Source organism: Schistocerca serialis, chromosome 3 (assembly GCF_023864345.2).
Source record: "Schistocerca serialis cubense isolate TAMUIC-IGC-003099 chromosome 3, iqSchSeri2.2, whole genome shotgun sequence".
Lineage (NCBI taxonomy): Eukaryota > Metazoa > Arthropoda > Insecta > Orthoptera > Acrididae > Schistocerca > Schistocerca serialis.
Window position 1 is genome coordinate 456544981 of NC_064640.1, and position 23961 is coordinate 456568941.

General features: G+C 39.2%; 1 protein-coding gene across 1 annotated transcript in view; it reads left to right on the top strand.

The window, feature by feature from the left end:
* Positions 1–23961, top strand: part of LOC126470920 (Down syndrome cell adhesion molecule-like protein Dscam2) — a 504863-nt gene that overhangs the window by 111917 nt on the left and 368985 nt on the right. The window contains exon 3 of the mRNA XM_050098951.1: positions 12006–12150. Within this exon, the coding sequence (XP_049954908.1) occupies positions 12006–12150 (145 nt within the window). The remainder of the gene's footprint in view (positions 1–12005; positions 12151–23961) is intronic.

A 23961-nucleotide genomic window follows, 5' to 3' on the forward strand; every position in this document is an offset into this window, starting at 1 on the left:
AGCTGTGTGCTGACCACATGCCCCTCCATCCGCATCTAGTGACGCCTGTGGATGAGGATGACACGGCAGCCGGTCGATACCATTGGGCCTTCGGGCAGAGCTTAGTTTTTGATAAGTGTGAAAGTTTTTAAGTTGTAAAATAGAAGGACCTGTGGACAATGTTGCTTTTTACTCAAAAAATGGTTAAAATGGCTCTAAGCACTATGGGACTTAACATCTGAGGTGATCAGTCCCCTAGACTTAGAACTACCTAAACCTAACTTAGCTAAGGACATCAGACACATCCATGCCCGGGGCAGGATTTGAACCTGCGACCGTAGCAGCAGCGCGGTTCCGGACTGAAGTGCCTAGAACCGCTCGGTCACAATGGCCGGCCATGAATAACAGAAACATGTTCTTTTATAAGTTTGACGAAGTCCTGAAGCGATGCTTGACATGCTTTTGTTTTGATTTTTTAATTTCACATTTTTTGCAGGAAATAGCGTTTTCTAGCACTGTATGATGAATCTGTAGTGTTTTTTCATTTATTTTCACTATAATATCTCTGTGTTTCAGGCTACAAATCAACTTTCGAATGAAAACTGAATTAAATTCTGACAGTTTCAATACTACTAAGGATACTGTTTATTTGTAACAGACAGGAGGATAACAATGTAGAACAAAAAAGTAAGACACTGATCGCATACGCAGACAAAGCGATCGAAATGAGGTAACGAGCGACAGGTGGTATGCAACACATTTAACGCACTGGTAACGCGGTTGCAATTTTAAATGACCAAAGCTATTAGGAAAAAAACCGTAGTCTAAGCTTTCTTATCGTAGTCACCATAGCGTACGGTAGTTGCTCGCAGATGCCCAGCTAACGGTACTTAAGGGAGTATATTGTACCAAGAGTGAAATTCTATGCAGGTAGCATGTTCTGTGGCTGTTTGTCCTCATCTGCCCTCAGAGCATTAGTTTTGGTTGGTCGTATGAAAACACGTTAGACAATGCAGTGCTTCCATGTTATTTTAACACTTTGGGATTTAACGCTGCGCACGCAGTCACAACCACCACAAACTCGCACAATGCTTTGTTGACAATGAAGACCCACGGTGTCATTGGTCCTCCCTGGATCTAAATTCGATTATTAGGCGGAAACAACAGATACTGTGGTTTATGTGAGTAAGCCATTGTTTGCAGTCCCGTATGGTTCAAAGAGTGACTCTACGAACCCTGATGGTGCGCTTATTTTTCAGGTTTAGATGCAGAGTTCTTCTACTCCCTTGTCCTTTGAAGAGGATGGATCTACTCGTTTAGCGTAATATGCAGCATGCTAACTTGAAAGACTGGGAGGTGAGCCAGACACGAATCGAATCTGCGTGGCAGATTAACGACCGTCGGCTGGTACACTGGCCAGCCTGAGCGTAATCTTTAGGAGGTTTTTCCACGATCGTTTAGACAAATGCTAGACAGATCCCAACATTCTGCCTCAGAGAATGCAACATGCATGTAGGTTCAAAATGGTTCAAATGGCTCTGAGCACTATGGGACTTAACATCTTAGGTCATCAGTCCCCTAGAGCTTAGAACTACTTAAACCTAACTAACCTAAGGACATCACACACATCCATGCCCGAGGCAGGATTCGAACCTGCGACCGTAGCAGTCATGCGGTTCCGGACTGCAGTGCAAGTAGGTAAAATACAATAACGCACTAAACATAGTTTACACAACTCGCCAACACACCTTCCCCCGTCCCCCTCCTCCTTCCCCTCATAAGTTACCTCGAAAGCTGTGGCGTCAGGAAGTGCGTCCGGCCACATAGTTAAATAATAAACAGAAGATGCCAAATCCTGGAAAAGTGGACCTCGTACTAGACGGGATAAACGCTAGGGCAAAGAGAGATATCCATTAAAGAGGATGAACATCTCCCTCTCCTTACAGGTACATGTCTAATATTTCCTGCAGTGACGTCAGGCGTCATTTTAGTCAGTGCAGCTTATAAAGTGATTCGATCAATTCAGATTATTCGTTTCTGGTCGCGAATGCGGAATAGCTGTAGTCATGGTTACTGTGTACACGGAGAACTGGGAATCACTGAATTAAAAAAAAAAAAAACGGCGTGCCTACTTCATCTGCTACTTACACTTATTTTTGTCTAAAGTCAGCAAATTTACATCGTTTTTGTTCTAAGCAACCTAATTAATTTTCAAATATTTTAAACAAAGACATTGGTAATTGTAAAAATTGCAACATCCAAAACAAAAAAATAAATAAACCGTATAGATCCAAACTTGTAGACTGCGTAGAAAAGTGCAGTACTGGTACTAATAAATGACACTCTCTCATAAAGTTGGACACGTAAGTCAATCAACTCCCTCTCTTATGTGATCTACAAGTAGTGAAGAATCATCAGATTGGAAATATGCATGCAAGTGTCAGTAGAATCTACTGTCTTCGACGCCAAAAAGCGCACTATTAATATATGAGCGAATTCGAACATGGAAAAATGATCAGACGGTGGAAAGTGGATTTGTTAAGAAATTTCGGCTCGTAAAGGGAATTGTGCTACAACAGTAAAATGTGTTTTTGGAAAGTACGCAGCAACGAACAAATAATGAACCACGGAATGTGATCATAGCATGGAATGATCGACATTGAACTACCATAACAAACCGTTCAATTCCCGCCGCAATGTCATTTCGACGTTGAGCACTTCCATGGAGATGGACCTGCCTGTGTTGTCATTTTGATACCGTCTGCTGAACTTCTGAAAATTGTACGTGGAAAATGTGATGTGCCAAATATTTATCCAAAAATGCGTCATCAGTGCTATTGTGTTCTCGGTACTCTGTCGCATGTCCTTGTACTTGTTCAAAGTGTCAAATCATGAAGGAAATGTTCCAAACATTCATTACTAGAGGGCACATGGTGTTTGTACCAAGCAGTGCTCCCCTCAGGAGTTCCAAATGCCAGCACAATTCACGCGTGTACGGTCTCCAAATGTGGTATCATCGAAGTGTCTTACACTCTTCCATCTCAAATAGCTGTTAAAAATTCTTACTCTGAAACAAAAGACTGGAAGAACCTCAGTGTATTGAAAATAGGAATGACCACGGCAGATTTAAGCCTTGCCGTACTTCATCTGAAAGACCAGCCATGTTTTTAAGTTGTAAAACAGTAGGACCTGTGGACAATGTTGCTTTTTATTCAAAAAATGGTTCAAATGGCTCTGAGCACTATGGGACTTAACATCTGAGGTCATCAGTCCCCTAAACTTAGAACTACTCGAACCTAACTAGCCTAAGGACATTACACACATCCATGCGCGAGGCAGAATTAGAACCTGCGACCGTAGCAGCAGCGCGGTTCCGGACTGAAGCGCCTAGAACCGCACGGCCACAGAGGCCAGCGCCTTTTATTCCTCAACAGCACAGGGAGATGTACAGTAAATTTTGTAGCATCTGATCTCAAGAGTGGAGTTGTGTAAGAAACAGAAGTCAATATTGAGAGATTTTTTCATGAATTTAATTTTGTTATTCCCTTCTAAAAACTGCACACGTGCGAGATGGACTCGCGCTCTCTGAGAGTTCCGTACAAACATAATTATGTATAGTCCTACAGGTAGTTCACCACATAAATAGCTGTATCCTCTGATAGCACTGACTTAGAAGTTTAAATTTTGTACAACGCCAAGCTACCGTAGACCTTAGTATTTTACTTGAATTTCAGTTTAATACTTCCATCTGTTCCTGAGAAAAAGGAGTCTGAACTGACGGACAATCGTTTTTATGTATTCAGGTGAGGAACCCCAAAAAATGTAAATAAAATGAGAAATTGTTTGTGTTGACTACAGTTCAGCTATAGTTAAAACATTTCTGCCGAATTTAGGTACTTTTTATTACTACAAATAAAACGTAATGCCTCTGTATTAATAACACTTTGAACCTTTCTTATTGGCACTCAGAACCAGTCAGTTTTCTGAATGGCACTTACAACTTTCTTAATAAATAACCGAATTTATGTTCTAATTTGTCTCAATATTTTTTGTAGTGATGAGATGGGCAGCATAATTCTGTGGTATCAGAATATATACTCAGTGTTCTTGATATAAATAAGTTATGTACAAAAATATACACTGTTCTTTATTTTCCTGAAAAATGTGAGATTTGACATTTAGAATGTTTTCCACTTCTGCCCTTCATATGACTTTTCGTTGGCTTCCATTATCCAGAGAGCACGAAATTTTCTCACTGCCATGGTATATTAACAGCGTTGCTCATGCACTAATTGGCAAAATGTTATACTCCCTTTGTTAGAAAAGTTCCAGGACAGGATTAAAAAAAAATTAATAAAAAATTTCACCTACCAAGTCATGAGCCTATCGAAGTTGACCCCTTGCCTATCTATATACAGTTGCCAACGTTTCTGAAGGTCTTGGATGTTAGCAGGGAAATTTTCAGTTGCGATGCTTGTAAGCTCATTTGTCACGGCCCATTGGATGTTTGTGATATCTTGATCAAGTTTTCTTTGAGTCGCATTTTCACTCGCGAAAAAAAAAAAAAGAAAAGAACGCAAGACGAGAGTTTGGGCGAATATGGCGGATGTGGGATGGCAATAATAGAATGTCTGGCCAGATAGTCGGAAACAGATACGGTAGTGTTGGGAATTGTATTGTCATGCAGTAAGAAACAGTCCTGAGAATGCCACAAATCAGTTCGGTGACATCCAATTGCTTGTCGCAAACGTTTCAAGACCTTGATGTAAAGAGTTTCGTTCACTGTTTGACCTGGAGGAACATACTCATCGTAAACAATTCCTTTACTCTCAAAGACTGCAATCTACATTGTCATTCCCAGTTATAACCTTATACAGGAATGTGGGCTCACGTATGGTTCTATCCAGGTGGGGCCAAATTCGAATCATCATTTGATATATGAATGCGTGTAAGGTGTATATTGCACGCTAAATGCCATGGCCGCTAGATGAGCAGTCGGCTGGGGAAACATAGGAAGGCATGGGGAGCGCAGCAGTGGCGGGGACTCGCTTAGAGCGATATAGGGGAAATCCCGAGCGCTGAATTGAAAGTGCGGCTCTAAACTGAAGCGTACACTCACATTTTTGGTAGATATTAAGCGGCGCCCCTCCATGCCCACACTTGCGTGGTGACCATTCAAAAAGATCTGTCACCTCTTCTTTGGTTAGTACCTAAAAATAATTCCGCTGAAAATACAGCGATTTATTTTCGTCTGGTTTGTTAACCATTTGTAGCTTTCAGAGAGGAGTCATAGGTGGAGAATTTTGAGTAAAACCGACACATTTTTCTTCTTGTCATGATAAAATTTGCTTCTTTTGCCAAAACTAAGCGGACTTTCCACAACCTCATCTCACTAACACGTTGTGCAGACGCAAATGCGAGAGAATTCTGAAATAGTGGTTTAGTAAGTGGGGAACTGAGGAAAAGCACATCCTCAGTACAAAATAAACGTGTAATGACTCCACTTATGTTGTTCCAAAACCCATAGAATTTCTCATTTAACCAGCTATCAATGTTCCTAAAAAATTACATTCTTTCAGCTATAAAACCTGTAGTTATTGCCATACGTCAAAGTGCTCCCCTGTTTATGTGCTACCATTTGCCACAATCTCATTTCGATACCTCAAACTGTTTATGAAATATGGGGAATGTTGTGGATATTTCACTCTGGCTATATTGCTGGACCGGTGCGATCGCAAATAAGTAAGGTATGTCAGATCAATTCTCTTGAGATTGATGTCAGATAGAGACTTCCAACCAAGTATAAAGAGAAATTCAATATGTTTGCTAAATTTCATACGCAGCAACATATTTGTAATATGCACCAGACACACCATCCTAGCGACCCTATTTTTCATTGAAAACTTTTCCGAATTTCACGCAAGGTCTTACTTCCACGTAAATATCCCAATAACTATGACCTCTAATGAAATGATTGTCACATGATAATGAACCTGACATATAAAGCAACAAGTAAAGCAAAAATGAAATGTTTTACCTAATAGTTTCTATAAAATCGTTTGAGAAAGATTGCAGGGCATGCGTGTCAATTCTGTCATTGCCAACAGGCCAAAAGATGGCAAACACTTGTCGGCCTCCCCTTCTGACCTCGCCCAGCTCATTGGACGAAAATTGGTAACTGCAAAAAGAAAGAAGAAAAAAAAACTTTCTCGCAGACAAAAGGGGACATGGCTATACGAGCTGACCCGAATAAACCCGAACGGGTGAACGCCAATCGCTGTTTGTTTCTGTGGTTGATTTGGTGTGAGAATGATAAGCGTTGTTATAATTATTAGCGAAATCCATAGATTCAGACTACCATAGTGGAAATAAACTATTATCAGTAATAACAGGTAAGAAAGATTACGTATTATCATCTCGGTGTATCCAAGAAAATAAAATTTTTCCAGATCACTAAACTACCAAGGGCCAGTTAAGCTTAAGTTTTATTCTCGGAATAGCGCGGAAAACGCATTGTTCGAATACATAATAACGCCTAATCGGGTAATAAACGCTGGATAACTGAACCGGTGATTCTGGCAGGGTTAGTGAAGTTAATGGAGAATAAGTTTTGACAATGACAGGAATAGTTACGGAATTAGTGATGACAATATTGTTTGTGAGAATGAGGAAGGAGAACAAACAAGGACATCACACAAATTATATGGAAGCATATGACAGTTCCAAATTATATAATAATTTCGTACTACTACTTTTCGATCTCACGTTTGAGAAACAGGAGTATGTGAATGAGATGTGAAACTATTTCCTAACATAAAACTTTTTGCATGTAGTAGGCCTAACAGGCGTTTGATATTGGTACTTCGTGAATTGTATTTTGTCGTGTTATTTATGTAAATAAGGTAGATAAAAATGACCATATGTGCAAAAACAGCCTCCCTTATTTGGCGTGTGTTACACTTGCTGCAACGTTAGAAAGACCCATTCCGTCTTATCTGGCAGACCATGACGAAATAGACGTAATCAAATGGTGAGACCACACCAGTCTTGGTTACTATTTGTATTAACGGCTTTTTCGGTATTAGACAACGACATTTTTACGTTTGACGAACTTTGATGTGGTAATAGATTATTTCGCAGAAAGGAAAGCACGCCATGTACAGCTGTTGCAAGATTAGAGAGAAAAACATGCTGTGACTTAAGACTTGAAGAAATGTGTGCTGTCTTGCTTGTCTCTTGTCTTTACTGGTTTCGTGTTTCCTATATTTAATTTTTGGTTACACAAAAGAGAAAGTTATTAGCTAATAGGCAATAAGGAATGCAAATTTTCTGAAGAGTTCTTATTCGCGGATATTGAAGTTTTTATGTATGTGTGCTAGAGATATGGCAACCTGACTAGCATATGGACAAGGGAGAAAAGTACGTTTTAGTAGACCTAATATAGGAATTTCACACCCATCCATTTCGTAAACAGTCTGATTTACAAGCCAGATACACCCGACAGCTGCCGCTGGGGCGCGTTGCGATCGCATATTACACGTTGGGGCCCACTTACCGAATGCACAAGTCACATCGTTTCTGAGTATTCAGCAACACATTGAACTCGGAACGCTCAACGTTAACGTTCGACGGCACGGTCCGTGTGCCGGCAGCCTTACACGCTCCACATATGCATCAGTATGTGCTGTAGGCGGGCGTTCAGCTCTGAGATCGTCTTCCTCTGAATCTGTACCTTTACGAAACCTTTTGTGCCACCCGAAAACACGATTTCTTGAAAGTGCCTCACCTACATATGTTTCCTTATAGTTGTCCTAGTTTCAGAAGGATTTTCCCGAGTTTAAAGCAGAACTTAATATTCACTCTTTGCTCACAATCAGCACCTACTGAGTCACCACAACTAATTCGCCAAGAACCCAAACAGTGTGTTGCTAAGCAGAGACATGCCACCTAGTGAGTTGGTGCAGAAACATGGCCTAGGTCATTTCAAGCACGTACACATACCAGGTAACAGAAAAAACATTTGTTCGTGTTTAGATATTGCGAACTGAGAAATAAAAAAGTCCTGTCCTGAAACTTTTCATTCAAAGGAAGTATGTTTGGAGTCCTAATGTGATGGGATGGCTGGCTATGTGTTTGATGCTGCTGTGGTGATCGCAAACTGGCAGCCTTCAGTGTTGTGAGGCATAGAGGACAAACACCAAATGTGATGTATCTAAGGCTGACTGATACACTATTCGAGCTTTGATTATTATACATACTTTCATAATTTGCCTGGCAGCAACTCAACGTGGCATGGATTCAACAAGTCGTTGGAAGTCCTCTGCAGAAATATTGAGCCATGCTGCCTTTATAGCTGTCCATAACTGTGAGTGTTGTGCCAGTGCTGGATTTTGTGCACGAACTGGCCTCTCGATTATGTCACATAAATGATGATGATTAGGACAACACAACACCCAGTCCCTGAGCGGAGAAAATCTCCGACCCAGCTGGTAATCGAACGCGGGCCCTGAGGATTGGCACTCTGTCGTGCTTATCACTCAGCTACTGTCAGCGGACACACAAATCTTAGACTGGATTCATGTTGGATGATCTGGATGGCCAAATGATTCGCTTGAACTGTCCAGAAAGTTCTTCAAACCAATTACGGACAATTTTGACCTGGTGCATTGTCAACCATAGAAATTCAAGTGGTGTATGGGAACATGACGTCCACGAATGGCTGCAAATCGTCTCCCATCACCATTTACAGTCAATGATCAGTTCAGCTAGATCAGAGGATCCAGTCTATCCCGTGTAACCACAGCCCACACCATTATGCGGGCACCACCAGCTTGCACACTGTCTTGTTGACAACTGGTGTCCATGCCTTTGTGAGGTCTGCACAATACTCGTACCTTACCATCAGCTCTTGGCAACTGAAATTGGGACTTATCTGATGAGGTCACAGTTTTCCAGCCATTTAGAGTCATTGTCTTAATGGATATGTTTGTCATACATCCCACATTATCTCATGCAGTGTTGCTTGTCAGTTAGCACTGACGACTGTGCACAAATGCCGCTGCTCTTAGTCATTAAGTGACGGTGATCAGCCTCTGTGTTGTCTGCAGTGAGAGACAATGCTGAAGTTTGGTATTCTTGGTACACCCCATCGTGTGGCCATAAGCACATGAATCATAAGCTGTCCCATGACTTTTATCAGCTTAATATATAATGAGGAAAGGGTGAGTAGTAGCTGGTACATGAGAGAGGTTTTGGTGTCTAAAGTACTGCCCTTCCTTTAGGGAACTCCACAACCCTATATTTCAGTGGGATAAGGCCCATCCCATGTAAATAGGGTTGTGGAAGTCTTTTTCGGAGAAAAGGTTTCACGCTGTTCATGTGAACCATAGACCATTGAACATCCAAACTGTCTGGCTGCAGGGCAGTAGGGGGAGGGGGGGAGGAGGTTCTCCAGAAATACACACAGGTCCTCTTTGAACCCAGGCCACTACTGCTGAATCTTGAAGTCTGAGATCAACCTACGATTTTGTAATGCTAATGACTGTTTTCACTGAACCTAATCAGTGGTACATATGAGGCCATTTCAGTCACAAGTCTCATTCCTGGTGTTGCAGTTTTCATGTATGTTAGTGAAACTTCAACTGGTCTGCATATTTGAAAACCATTTATCAATGTCTCTACAGTCTATATCTGAGGTCTAACAACAAAGTTCCAGAAGCTGTTCAGGGAAGTCTCCTGAGTGGTTTCCCATGATTTCCCTAAATCATTTAAGACAAATGCTGGGATGGTTCCTTTGAAAGGGCACATCTGCTTTCCTTCTCTATCTTTCCTTATTTTATTCCAAGTTTGTGTTCTGTATCTAATGACCTTGTTGTTAATAGGATATTAAACACTATTCTCGTCCTCTGCTTTTTTTACATAGTAATTTTCTGTTGACCTTTTATATGTACAATGTCCCTGGGATTATCCAAGGTGAATTTCTGTTTAAAAGGAAATAAGTTAATTGTTTATGTTATTCTTATGTCCATCATATCATATATAAAGGAGCAAACAACCAAAACTCAAAAAATAAAAATCATAAGTAAAGTGATAACCGTCAGACAAAACACTTGCATTTTTATTGTTGTACTGTTCAATGTCTTTTCTAATTGTCAGCAGAACTGTTTCCTTAAAGCAGTTGTTCTGTATTACAACCACCATGATCACAGTAGACTACACTATCTGTCACATTATTAACAGTTGCAAACACTTTAGCATCCCCATGATAGGATACAATGCCAGTGATTTCAGTTATTCTGAAAACCAAGTCTATGAGAGTGTCGACTACAAAGTAATCTAGATTTTTGACAAAAAATTCTAAGTGAAATGGGTGGACATTCAGTTGGACCATTGTTCAACATCAAAAGAGTAACACTGGACAGAGCTTTGAGAGTGGAAAATATTGTGTAAACACTAAACACAAATGTCTTCAAGAAATTGTATTTTTCGCAAATTTGTTGATACAAACTCGAAAAACCCAACTCAGCTCTAGAACTTCTGCACAACATGTGATGCATGTTCTGTTTGGTGTAGGTTGCACCACGGAGAACAAGTAGACACTGCCTGAAATGATATGTGTGAAATGTTTGCTGATTAAGACCAACTCACTGTGATAAAGAATATATTCACTCAGATATTGCACCCTCAGGTATCAGTTGAGATCAGTAGTCAGAGAGAGCTGAGCAATGTCTGATGCTCTGCCAATATGTGATCCATATCATCTCAGAGATGTAGACCAGGCACTCCCAACTCATACATCAGAAAGACGCACTAGGACATGAAGCAGCATGGACAATATCGAAATCCCTAAATACTTGTACATTGAGATTTGGACTTGGAACATCCAAGGCACACCTCAAGACATGTTTTCCATGTAAGACAACTCTTAGTGATTGTGGAGAGTAACATTAAAAGTGTTCACCTATGAAAAAGTGCATCTCATACCTTGTAAAGTCCACCATGGAGAATCAAGTTACTGCAGTATCAAGGGGTTGTGACATTACTAAGTAGTGGCTTGATGTGATTTAGGAAAAGTCTTCCTCCTTGCAGCTGTGAATTCAGTAGTCAAAGAAGCTGTTAATATTATGTATGTTTCTAGACACTTCATCTATGTGTAATGTGCAATGTATGGTATACAGTAATAACTGTTCATGTACAACCTTCATTGTTCCTGGAATGAAGAGAATAAATGAGTCCAAAGGAAGTAACATGTAAGTATCATACCTGTTGAAAGAGCTGGTCATGGAACAGAACCACTGCAACTAATTCATCATTGTCTTAACCGCATCTGAAAGTGGTCCTTAATTTCACTTATATTGACACTTTGTCATGTTAAAATGGCGTAAAGATATGAATTATCAATGTCACGTCATTTACAAAGTCCCTTTACAAAGGAGATGTCCAAGGTATGTTTCTTAGTCCTCTTCAGTCAGTAAGAACAATAATCATTTTCTTGGCAGCAAACTGCTGAAGTTCATGCTTATTTCAAGCCACTTAGCAAAATAATCCTGAATAACCTTTGACAGATTTTTGGTTGGCAACATATCCATCCTATAATTATTGGTACTGTCTCACAGTGAATGTTCAGTGTGTTTTTTCCAGCCAGCATCCATGCATGCAAGCCATATCCTGAACAGACTGACTTTTTGAAGATTACTCAATATAATGCACTTAATCTATCAAATTATTTTATTATCATGTCAAATTATATGCATATCAGCATTATTAGCATATCAAATTAATTTGTTAGCATATTTATGATTTCTGATGCATGTCTTAAACTTTTAAAATTCCAAAATTGTTGATAAGCTGCTATTAATCACTGCCGTAAGTTGAAATGATTTTGTTTGTCATTCCATAACAAAAAATTCTTTGTTAAATACAACTAACTTTTATAACTGATACCATATACTGAAACTAAAAATTTATGTATTACTGATTGAATGGTTATCTACATTTTAAAAATTGGTACTTTTTTTAAATTTCAGACACTCCACCTCAATTTGTTTATCGCTTCATCAGACAGACAATTCAACCAGGACAACCAATTTCACTGAAATGTGTTGCTTCTGGAAACCCCACTCCCAACATAAAGTGGGCACTTGATGGATTTCCATTACCACATAATGAAAGGTAAACTGACAGAGGTTTTAAAAGAAAAAGACTCAAAATTTTAAATAGTCTCCAAATGGTGTCAGCTGTAATCAATTTGAATCTATCCAGTAGCTTCACCAAAGGCTTATCCAGCTTCTTTGTTTACTTGTGTTTTGTTTTTGCAAACTCTAAAAGTAGTGTTGTGGATAAGTATGATATTGATTAAATTACCCAGTAATTCAGTTTCTGTAAATGGTAAACAACTCATAAAAAACACAAATACATGTGTTACACCATATTTCAGATAACTCAATCCTGTTACTGTTATTGTCTTGTATAGACCAACAGAATGAAGAACTGTTAAGTTTGTAAAAATTTTCAGCTCCTCATTCCCTAGTCACTCATACTTTCACATTCATTTAATTAAGATGTGACACTATATGCTGATGGTACAAGTAGTGCATGTACTTTCATTAGCTTACGGAAAAGACACTAAACTATTGAGCAACTGTATACGTTAAACATTTAATAAACTGAAGATAAAGCATGATGCTATGAATAAAGAGCATGATTTTGTCCAGAACATTCAGAGAGCAGTTACGTTTTTTTATGTGTCCTTCTATGTTGAATGTGCTGTGAAAGACATTCTAGGCAATAATGACAGTGAGCTCAGTCAGGAGTTCCTTGTTCCTCTTATTTTAATTGTTGAACACAAAAAACTATTATAATTACATGTGCAGTCTTCTTGGAATGAAGCATTTACTCAGAACTTTGAGAAGCCTACTGCTAACTGTTCCAGCAGTGAACTGTCTAGGTCATTTTCTTGCAATGATATGTAGAATAACGTAACATCACCATTCAAATTTGATTTCTACAACAATCTCAATCTTCATGCCTCTCAGATAAGACATCATTGCAGAAATTTCTAGAAAAAGCAGCACTCTGTACAGGGTGTCTGAGAAGTCCTAGTACCTATTTTGACTTTGTACAATTGGGGAAATAAATAGTTATTTTATTATTGATATCCCACATTTGAGGTGGACAAAACATTGTTATCAATATCAGTATTATATTATTCTGTTTCAATATTTTATTTTTCTGTTGTAGCCTCACATTATCAGCTGGGGGTTTGTAGGACTCCTCTGTACAGGGGTGCACTACACAAAGAAAGCAGCTACTCAGGTAACAGAGTATTTGTGGAGTGCACATGAGGGTTTTTTAGGCTAGCCAGTAGTTTGAGGTACTCTGATGAACACTTGCCAGTCAAAACACAGCAAGGGGAGTCAGATCACATTCAGAGCAGATACACTTCAACTGTCAAAATTTTATCAGAAAATTGTCAAAGTATTCATAACAATGTTACCAAATTTACTGCCCTCCAGGAAAGTTCTTGCTCTGAAATTATTCTCGGGACCAAGAGCTGGCTGAAACCCAAAGTGGAATGCTCTGAGATATTTAGCGAATTATGCAACATATACTGTAAAGGCAGATTAGGGGCCATAGGACAGGGAGTGTTCATTGCAGCTGACAAAAATATTGTCACTACTGAGGTCGAAGTTGAGTTTACCGGTCACCCGATTCTACTGTGGCGGTTCTAGAGTAATTTAAAGGAAGTCTATTGTCAGTAACATGGAAATACCCAGTCATGCCATATTAGTTGGAGGTGACTTTAAACCACCGAGTATAAAGTGGGCTCTCTATGGATTCACTGCAGGAGGTACAGCTAGACAGTCATGCAAAGTACTTTTGAACACTTTTTCTGAAAACTGTCTTGAGCAGTTAGTTCAGCAGCCCAGACATAAGGGAAATATTTTAGATATTGTAGCTACATATAGGCTGGAACTTATTGACAACATCAGTGTAGAAACAGGGATTAGCAATCATGATGTCATTTTAGCAGCTATGGTTATAAAAATTAATAAATCAGTTAAGAAGGTTAGAAAAGTTTTCTGCTAGAAAAAATCAGATAAGCAGTTGTTAGCATCTCACTTAGACAGTGAACTGATATCACTTAGCTCCAGTAAGAGGGGCATAGGAGAACTGTGGGCAAAGTTTAAGCAGATTGTAAATCGTGGTCTGGAGAACTAAGTGCCTAGTAAGTGGATCAGGAATGCAAAAGACACTCCATGATTTAATAACAAAGTTTGGAAAACACTGAGTAAGCAGAGGCTTTTGTACTCTCATTTCAAAAGAAAATGTGCAAATGACAGCAAGCAGAGGTTAGTAGAGATTCATGTGTCTGTGAGAAGATCATTGTGCAAAGCATAGAAAAACTATCACCACCATGTTAGCAAAAGATCTGGCAGAGAACCAAAGAAAATTCTAGTCCTATGTAAAACTGCTAAGTGGCTGTAAGACTTCCATCCAGTTACTTGTTGATCAGTCTGGTGTGGCAGTTGAACATAGCAAAATGAAAGCCAAAGTTTTAAATTTCATGTTCAAGACATTGTTCATGGAGGAAAATCACACAAACATATTGGTGTTTCAACAGTGAAATTTTCAGTCTGCAGCAAAGTGTGTGGTGTTATGAAACTTCTTAGCAAATTAAAACTGTTAGCCAGACAGAGACTTGAACTCAGGACCTTTGCTTTTCAGGGAAAGTGCTGTACCAACTGAGCTACCCGAGCATGAGTCGTGACCCGTCCTCATAATTTTACTTCTGCAAGTGCCTCGTCCTCTACAGTCCACACTTCACAGAAGTTCTCCCACAAAACATATTGGACTAGCACTACTGAAAGCAAGCATATTGTGAAGACATGGCTTAGCCACAGCCTGGGGTATGTTTTGAGAATGAAATTTTCACTATGCAGCAGAATGTGCATTGAAGGTAGGAGATGTGGTACTGGCAGAAGTAATATTGTGAGGATGGGTCATGAGTCATGCTTGGGTAGCTCAGCTGGTAGAGCACTTGCCAGTGAAAGGCAAAGGTCCTGAGATTGAGTCTTGGTCCAGCACACGGTTTTAAACTGACAGGAAGTTTCGCACCATTGTTTGACCATTGAACAGACTCCTGTATGGACAACATAGTAATAAGCATCCTTGGCATAGAGAACCAACTGAAAGAGCTGAAAACAAATAAATCACCAGGTTCAGATGGAATCCCAGTCTAGTTTTTCAAGAAGTACTCTACAGCAATGGTACTTTAACTAGCTTGCATTTATTGCAAATCTATCTCCCAGCACGAAGTACCAAGCAACTGGAAGAAAGTGCAGGTGACTCCTGTGTATAAGAAGGGCAAAAGAACAGACCCACAAAATTACAGACCAATATCCCTAACATCAGTTTGCTGCAGAGTCCTTGAACACATTCTCATTTCGAATATAATAAATTTTCTTGAGACCAGTAAAGGTCTTAGAACACATCGCTTTTGTAAAACTCAGCTTGCCCTTTTCTCACATGATATACTGTGAATTATGGATGAAGGTCAACAGGCAGATTCCTCATTTCCTGAAAGCATTTGACATGATGCCTCACAGCAGGCTGTTAAAGAAGATGCAATAGGTTCACAGATATGTGAGTGGTTCGAACACTTCTTTACTTATGGAACCCAGTATGTTGTCCTCAACAGTGAGTGTTCATCAGAGACATGGGTATCACAGGAGTGCCCCAGGTAAATGTGATAGGACCACTATTATTCTCTACATACATAAATGTTTTGGCAGGCAGGGTGGGCAGTAATCTGCTGTTATTTGCTGATGATGCTGTGGTGTATGGTAAAATGCTGAAGTTGAATGACTGGAGGGGGATACAAGATGACTTAGACAAAATTTCTTGTCAGTGTGATGAATGGCTGCTAGGTCTAAGTGCAGAGAAATGTAAGTTAATGTGGATGAGTAGAAAAAAACAAATCAATAATGTTCAGATACAGCATTAATTGTTTCCTGCTTGGCACAGTCACATCATTTAAACATCTGGGCATAAAATTGCAAAGCAATATGAAATGGAATGACTATGTGAGGATTGTGATACGGAAGATGAATAGTTGACTTCAGTTTATTTGGAGAATCCTAGGAAAGTGTGGTTCACCTGTAAGGCAGGCCGCATATAGGACGCTAGTGCAACCTATTCTTGAGTACTGTTTGAGTGTTTGGGATTTGTATCAGATCAGATGAAGGGAAGACATTGAAGCAGTTCAGAGGTTGGCTGCTAGATTTGTTACTGGTAGGTTCGAACAACATGCAAGTGTTACGAATATGCTTCAGGACCTCAAATGGTCCCTGGACGGAACTCGTTATTCTTTGCAAGGAACACTGTTGAGAAGATTTAGAGAACCAGTGTTTGAAGCTGACTGCAGAATGATTCTACTGCCTCCAATATACATTTTGCATAAGGACCATGAAGATATGCTATGAGAAATTAGGGCTTGTATGGTGGCATATATACAGTTGTTTTCCCCTCACTCTATTTGCAAATGGAACAGAAAAGGAAATGATAGCTGGTGGTGTGGGATACCTTCTTCCATGAACCATACAATGGATTGCAGAGTATCTATGTAGATGTAGATGTAGATGAGAGGACACATCAGTGACTAGTCACATATATGTTCACAAATGTAATGAAAAATGGAAAACAATGATATAGATAATGGGTGTCTTTAGATTACGTAAACAAAGCTCCACCTCTTAAATCAACCCTGCTTGTATTTCAGGGAGTGTTAAGAACAGGTTGAGTAGTAGAAATAAGAAAACGTGAGAGGAAATGTGTGCCACCATCATTCAAGTTATTGAGGAGTTTCCAGTGAAATGCCTTCACAAAAGAGCAACTGAACTTCAATTAATGCAGTCAACAGTATATTACCGTAATAAAAAGATATTCAGTAATGAAAGTATTTAGACCAATGTGTGTGCATGAATTATATAATGATAACATGGAGCAGTAAGTTGAAGCCTGCTGTACTTTGCTGTCACAATGTCCAAATGCTGTCTGTCACACTTGAGAGTATTATTTTGTGATGAATGTGTGATACATTTTTGTTTTCAATGGTGTAATATGGTTTTCTGATTTAAGGAATATGTGCAGAAGTTGGAAAGGAATGCACCTCATGATATGCACCAAGATGTCATCATAATACTTAAAAAAGAAAAAAGAAAAAAGAAAAAGAGCTCAAGCATCATGGGTTTACAAGAGGATGGAGATCAGCACACTTTGCTATTTGGGTGCATGAGTTCCTTGTTGAACAATTTTGAGGCCACTAGATTGAGCAATGGTTCAGCAAATTCTCCAGTGCCATTTGCATTGAAATGGCCACCATGAAGTCTGGACAGTACCACACCAGACAACTCGGCCCCCATGTAGCTCAGCATTGGTACAATACTAATGAGGAATTGTTCAAAAGTGTTGAGAAATCTTTCAACGCATAACTCCTGAGATGCTGTGCAAGATATTGAGGAGGTCATGACAACATATAGATCTCTGTGTAATGCACTGTGGTGTACAACCAGATCTGCTGGATACATTGTTTTTATACATACGTTCTTAAGATGCAACATACAATACACTGTTTTAGCATACATGTACTAGGACTTCTCAGACACACTACAGAATAACTTAACATTAGTCAGCACTGGTGCTTACATTTGATCCTTGCAACAGTGTTGCCCTTCAAATGGCTTTGCTAAGAAATAATGAACTATAGGTTTTTTTGAAAGAGCCACGGTCATTTATGGCGTAGAAAGCAAATTGAAAGTAACTAGAAACCAAATTAAAACATTATACTGATTTTAAAACTGGAAATGAATATATCTCTTTTTATCAAAGTTCAACAAGTACTATCAGAATAGTAAGACAATAAATTAAACCAGTGAGAGAAACACTGGCACATATTTGCAGTTGCCAAGTTAATCACTATGTCACTAGCCAATGTAAATAATACCCTGTAACTCTGTAGCATTTGATGTGACTATAATATATGTTTTGCAACACTTTAACAATACTATAACCACAGTTTTAAACTTAAGTTCTTTAATATGCTAAAAATGTTCACCAAGGACTGTGGACAAATGTACTGACTTAAAATATAGTTAATATATTGAAGATGTAGCAATGTATTTATTTTTAAATAAATAACTGTATTATTAGTGGTTAACAGATGACAACATCCACATCGCAAACAATTAATGGCATCATTATTAACAGTAAGCCAAACATAATTGAGAGAGAGGGAATTCATCAGTTGGAAATGCCACTGTCAGATCTAAATGAAATCAACTGAATTATTATACTCGTTGCATCATTTGTAAACTCTGTATGTTAAAATGACATGGCAGATGTGGCAGTTCATTGATGAATTTAGTTGTTACTATTGGAAATTTATTCATTTCATTAGTTTTATTTCCACTTGTCTGTCCTGCTCTGTGGCTGTGAGATCAGCGAGTCTGGATGATTTTTGCATAGACTTCTTTGTGCTGTGTGGTACTTCTGAGTACTTTATTTTTTTAGAATGATTGGAATGGCACCCACTCAGTATCTTGAGAACATCCGTGAAGCCAATATAAAGATTATATGTGGCCTCTATTTTACAAGCTAAGGTTAACAATGGCTGAGAAATACTTGTGCTGGACAAATGTCATTGTAATGTCATTTAACCCAGGAAGTGAAGAATATATGGGTTGACATGTGATGGATCTAAAACACCTGTATGAGTAACCAGGCAATTTGTTACAGTTGCAGTTTCCTTTCCAAACTGTAGCCCTATTTCTGTAAGTTTCCCAGTGTCTTCCAGCAATACACTTATTCTTCAATATGTTACTTACTTTAATCATTTGGCAAATGCTGCCATATGAATGCTTAATTACCTTAAGTGTTCCTGTAAAGTTGTGCATGAACAGGTACTTATATTCTTTCCTTTCTTGGTCTTCATAGTCAGAGCCATTGGTCAGTGCAGATAAGATTTTCACTATATCTTTTATTTTTCCCTTATTAGCTCCTCTCTTCATCCATTTTCTTCATGTGATCAGTAATCAGCATGTTTTGTTTTTAGTATCCCTTCTGATGCCATTGGTTCCTCAGTTCCTTGAAGTGAAACAGCAGTACATCTTAATCTGTCTTCAAACAACAAGTGAGCTGTTACAGTTATTGAGGCTTTCCCTCATGTTTGTAAACAGCAGAGTTCAAGTCCCCATCTGCACTTTCTGATTCAAGTTGTCTGTGATTTTCCTTCAACAGTGATAAGGTTGCTGTTCTTTCCTATTCTTGACCATCTTAGTTACCACTCTGTGTGTCCTTTCTTCAGACAATACATACCACAGTTCAACATAAAATCTAATGTTAGTTCCTCATTTAAACAGTATTCTCATTTATGTTGCCAGCCAGAATATTACAACTACTTAACTTTCTTGCAAGTCAGTAATATCTTTCATTACAGCTAGTGGAAAATTTCAGAGCTGTAGGGCTATGTCAGAGAAATGAAGGATCTTGCAATGATAAACCTTCATTTCGAGTTACCTGCACCTTCTGACATAAAATTTTATTGTTATACATTGTTGCTGGAGACTGAATAGTAAATGTTGTAGGAAATTTCCAGTGGAATGTGAATACCTCCGAAATGATGGAGACTACACACTGAAAAACAGAAGTGCTGAGTTGTTGACAGGCACACACAAAAAGAAAGAAATCTTGCTATCTTTTGGAATAATCCTTTTACTACCTTGAATAAAACACACACACACACACACACACACACACACACACAAGCCTTTGCCCCTATATGGTGCTGGCTGGTATATGTTGCTGGCTGGGTTAACAGTGCCAGTGCTGCATTTCGGCAAGACTGGTTGTGGTGGGGCTAATTTTGGGTGGGGTGGATAGAGGGAGAGGTAGGCAGGAGGCAGGCAGAGGGATTGTGGATGGGTGGTGAGCAGCTTGGATGGAGGCAGCCTGTTTGTCAGCTTGGAATGGGGGAATGAGGGCTGCCGGTGTATGGGCTACGTGGTGTGATGCATGATTGCAGAAACCAGTGGCGAGTGGTGCACTCTGAAGGTGAGATGGGGACATGAATTAGAAGGAGGTTACAGGACAGAGGAAGGAGAAACTGTTGGGTGGAGGGTGTGGGTACTGTGGGTCACCTGAGATTGAGGCCAGGATGATTACGAGAGCAGAGAATGTGTTGTAAGGTTAACTTCCATCTTCATAGTTCAGAGGAGCTGGCGGTGAGAGGAAGGATCCAGATGGCCCAGGTTGTGTAGCAGCCATTGAAATAGAGCATGTTGTGCTCAGCTGCATGTTGTGCCAACAATTGGTCAACTTCGTTTTTGTGAAAAGATTGTCAGTGGACATTCATCCTGGTGGACAGCTGGTTGGTAGTCATACCAACACAAAAAGCTTTCCAGTGTTTGCAGCAGAGTTTGAATATGACTTGGTTGCTTTCTTGGGTGGCCCAGCCTCTGATAGTGTGGGATAAGCCTGTTACAGGACTGGCATATTAGGTGCTGGGTTACTAGATTGGACAGGTCTTGCACTTTGGTCTGCCACAGGGATATAATCCGTACATCATGTGTTCAGGAGTGAGAGTGGCATAGAGATGGATTACGATGTTGTGTAGGTTGGGTGGGCGATGGTACCCCACTTTAGGAGAGGTGTAAAGAGACTTGTCAAGGATGCCCCTCATTTCAGGGCACGATGAGAAATAATAAAAAACCTGGTAAAAGCTATGGTTCAGTTTTTCCACTCGTAATCTCCCCCTCCCTCAACAATTTGTTGTTGTCACTCCTATTTTTTATGGTAAAGTATCTTTTCCAAAAATATGAGAGGAGTAAGATTTTCAATAAACTTTTTACTTATCTTCTTTTCGTGTAGCCTGCTCCCAGTTCTTCATATCTAGGGGCTGATTCTTGAAGCTGAAATTTTCATATTTTAGGACCTCATGGTTCCAACTGACATAATTAACTCTGAAGAATACATGCACTGTATTTTTTGTTTTCATGAATATTTTATTCTCTCACATTTTTCTATATCAGACTGTCTTTTGAATTTTCACATTAACAAAGACAAAATTACATTGTTCTTCCCAAATATAAAAACTCGGCTTGTCACGTCAGAGGTATGCCCACTACTATTTCACTCTGCAGTAATAACAATATTCCAAAGGGTTTACAAATTTTCTTGACAAATGAATTTCGATTATTATTATTTCAATTATTATTTATAAATGAATCCAGAAATAAACATAATAAATAGTATCAGATTGCATAATTAATAACAGAAATTTTAAGTGAGCCAAATGTTTCTTAATTTCAAATGTTTCCAAATTAAAATAATTTCAACTGTACATTCAGAGCTAGTACATATCGATTGTAACAAACAAAACAAAGTAATTTCTTTTTATATATTTTAGCTTGAAATATAGCATGTTGTGCACAAACTCATATGAAAGTTTTTAGAGAAACAGCTGAGATAATATTGACCTATTCAGAATTTGAAACTATTTCTGGTATTGACTACTTCTGTTGAGGAAAAGTAATGCTGGAAGAGAGTGTCCCTTCACACAGTCCAAGGTGATATTGGCTGATGAGGGAGGAATTCCTTTGTAGGTGGTTCTTGGGGGTGATGGGAAGATTAGGGGTGTGTAAAGATATGGTGTGGGAAACCTAGTTGTGGACAAGTTTTGGGGGTATGCCTACCTGTGAAGGCCTTCGTGAGGTCTTCAGCATACAGGGCAAGCAAGTTTTTGCCACTGTATATTAGTCTTCCACGGGTGACCAGGCTGTATGGGAAGGATTTTTTTCGTGTGGAAAGGGTGGCAGCTGTATAAATGCAGGTACTGCTGGTGGTTAGCGGACTTAATGTGGATAGTGTTGTGGATGGAGCCATTAGATAGTAGGAGATCAACATCCAAGAAGGCTGGGTAGAGGAAGATCAAGTGAAGCAATGAGAAAGAAAGTGTTGAGGTTGTTAAGGAATGTGGATAGGATATCTTGGTCTTGAATCCAGATCATAAAGATATCATCAAAGAACCTGAAGCAGACTAGGGTTGGGCGTTTTGGGAAGCTAGAAAGGTTGTCTCTAAATGGCCAACAAACTGGTTGGCGTAGGAGGGTGCCACATTAGTACCTATGGCTGTGCTGTGGATTTGTTTGTCTACCATTCCTTTAAAGGAAAGTATTTGTGAGTCAGGATATAGTTGGTAAGGAGTATAAGAAATGAGGAAGTGTCTTTGGCGTCTGAAGGAAGTTATGAGAGGTAGTGGTTAATAGTGGCAAGGCCTTGAGCATGAGGAATGTTGATGTATAGGGAGGTGGCATCAACAGTGATGAGTGGGAGGCTAGGTTTCTGGCTGTTGGTTGGAGATGTTGGTCAATAAGAGCTGAAATTCTTTCAGTGGGAGCACAATAGCCAGCTGCAATGAAGCATCCAGGATTGATGTGTTTCTGGATTTTGGGGGAGCATGTAGAAGTTGAGTGTGTTGAGTGCTGTTGGAGTGAGGAGGGAGATGGATTTGGGGAAGACGATCTGGGAAGGGTAGGAACTGGAGGTTATGCTCGACAACTGGGATGGGATCAGTCTAACAGAGATTGTAGGTGGAGGTGTGAGACAGTTTACAGGGCCTTTGGTCAGGTAGTTACTGCAAAACATCATGACAGTCATGGAGCCTTTGTCTACATGGACGATGTTTAAGTGAGGCTCTGTTTTCAGGGTGTGTATGGCTGTCCTGTCTCCAGTTGAAAGGTTAGTGTTCTTAGGAATGGGCCTGGTGGTGGTGGCAACACCAAGTTTGAGGTAAGGAATTCCTGGAAGGTGACCAGGGAGTGGTTAGGTGGGAGAGGAGAGAGTCACTGTTGGATGGTATTATGAATTGGGAGAGGCAAGGTTCAATGTTGGGATTATGTTGATTTTGGTTGGATGGACTAGTGGCAAAGAAGTGTTTCCAAGGTACTTAGATTGAATAATTTTTCTAACTGACTCATGGGGAAATCCAGTTAACAGAACAATTCATTACACACTAGCTTAATTTACTTTCCAAGCAGGTTCTGACAGTATTGCTTCATCTGCAATCATGAGAACTGTGTATAGTCCCTCTTCTCCACCCAGCTGTCAATCACAATGTTTTCTCAGTCACATTATGTTATACTCCATATACCTCAAACTTGGTTGCATACATTTAAAATGGCATGTCACAAGATGCAGGCTTAATAACAAAAAATTATTTACTTTGTAAGATCTATTAAATCTCTGAATTTTTTCGGAGATCTTGCATACAAAAATTCCTTTCATCAATTTACATGCACCCGTCACCTATTTCTTCCTATGCTCTCATGTTCAGTGATATGTAGGCTGTTCCTCACTATAATGAGAACATAATTAAAATAATTTTGTTACTTTTATTTCATTAACGCTGTCCTTTCTGTGAAAATCCACACTTCACCAGTTCTTCTCACCAGTTTCTCAATCAGATTTCATGTTGAAAATATCATATTTGAATTTAATATTAAATCTAAATTAATAATTTGTCCTGTTACTCATTTCATTTTTATATTACTCTTTATTATTTTCTTACACTGGTGAAGTGCCCTTCCTGACTGGATAATTGAAACACCTGGTTAGTAAAAATTGTTCTTTACTTCATTTATCACCTATTTTCTGTATTTAATCCAACTGAATACTTTGAATATAAATGGTATACATGCAAAGAGAAAAATTCTTAATCCATGAGTATATAAAATTTCATGGATGCCAAATATACACTACTGGCCATTAAAATTGCTACACCAAGAAGAAATACAGATGATTAACGGGTATTCATTGGACAAATATATTATACTAGAACTGACATGTGATTACATTTTCACGCAATTTGGGCGCATAGATCCGGAAAAATCAGTACCCAGAACAACCACCTCTGGCTGTAATAACGGC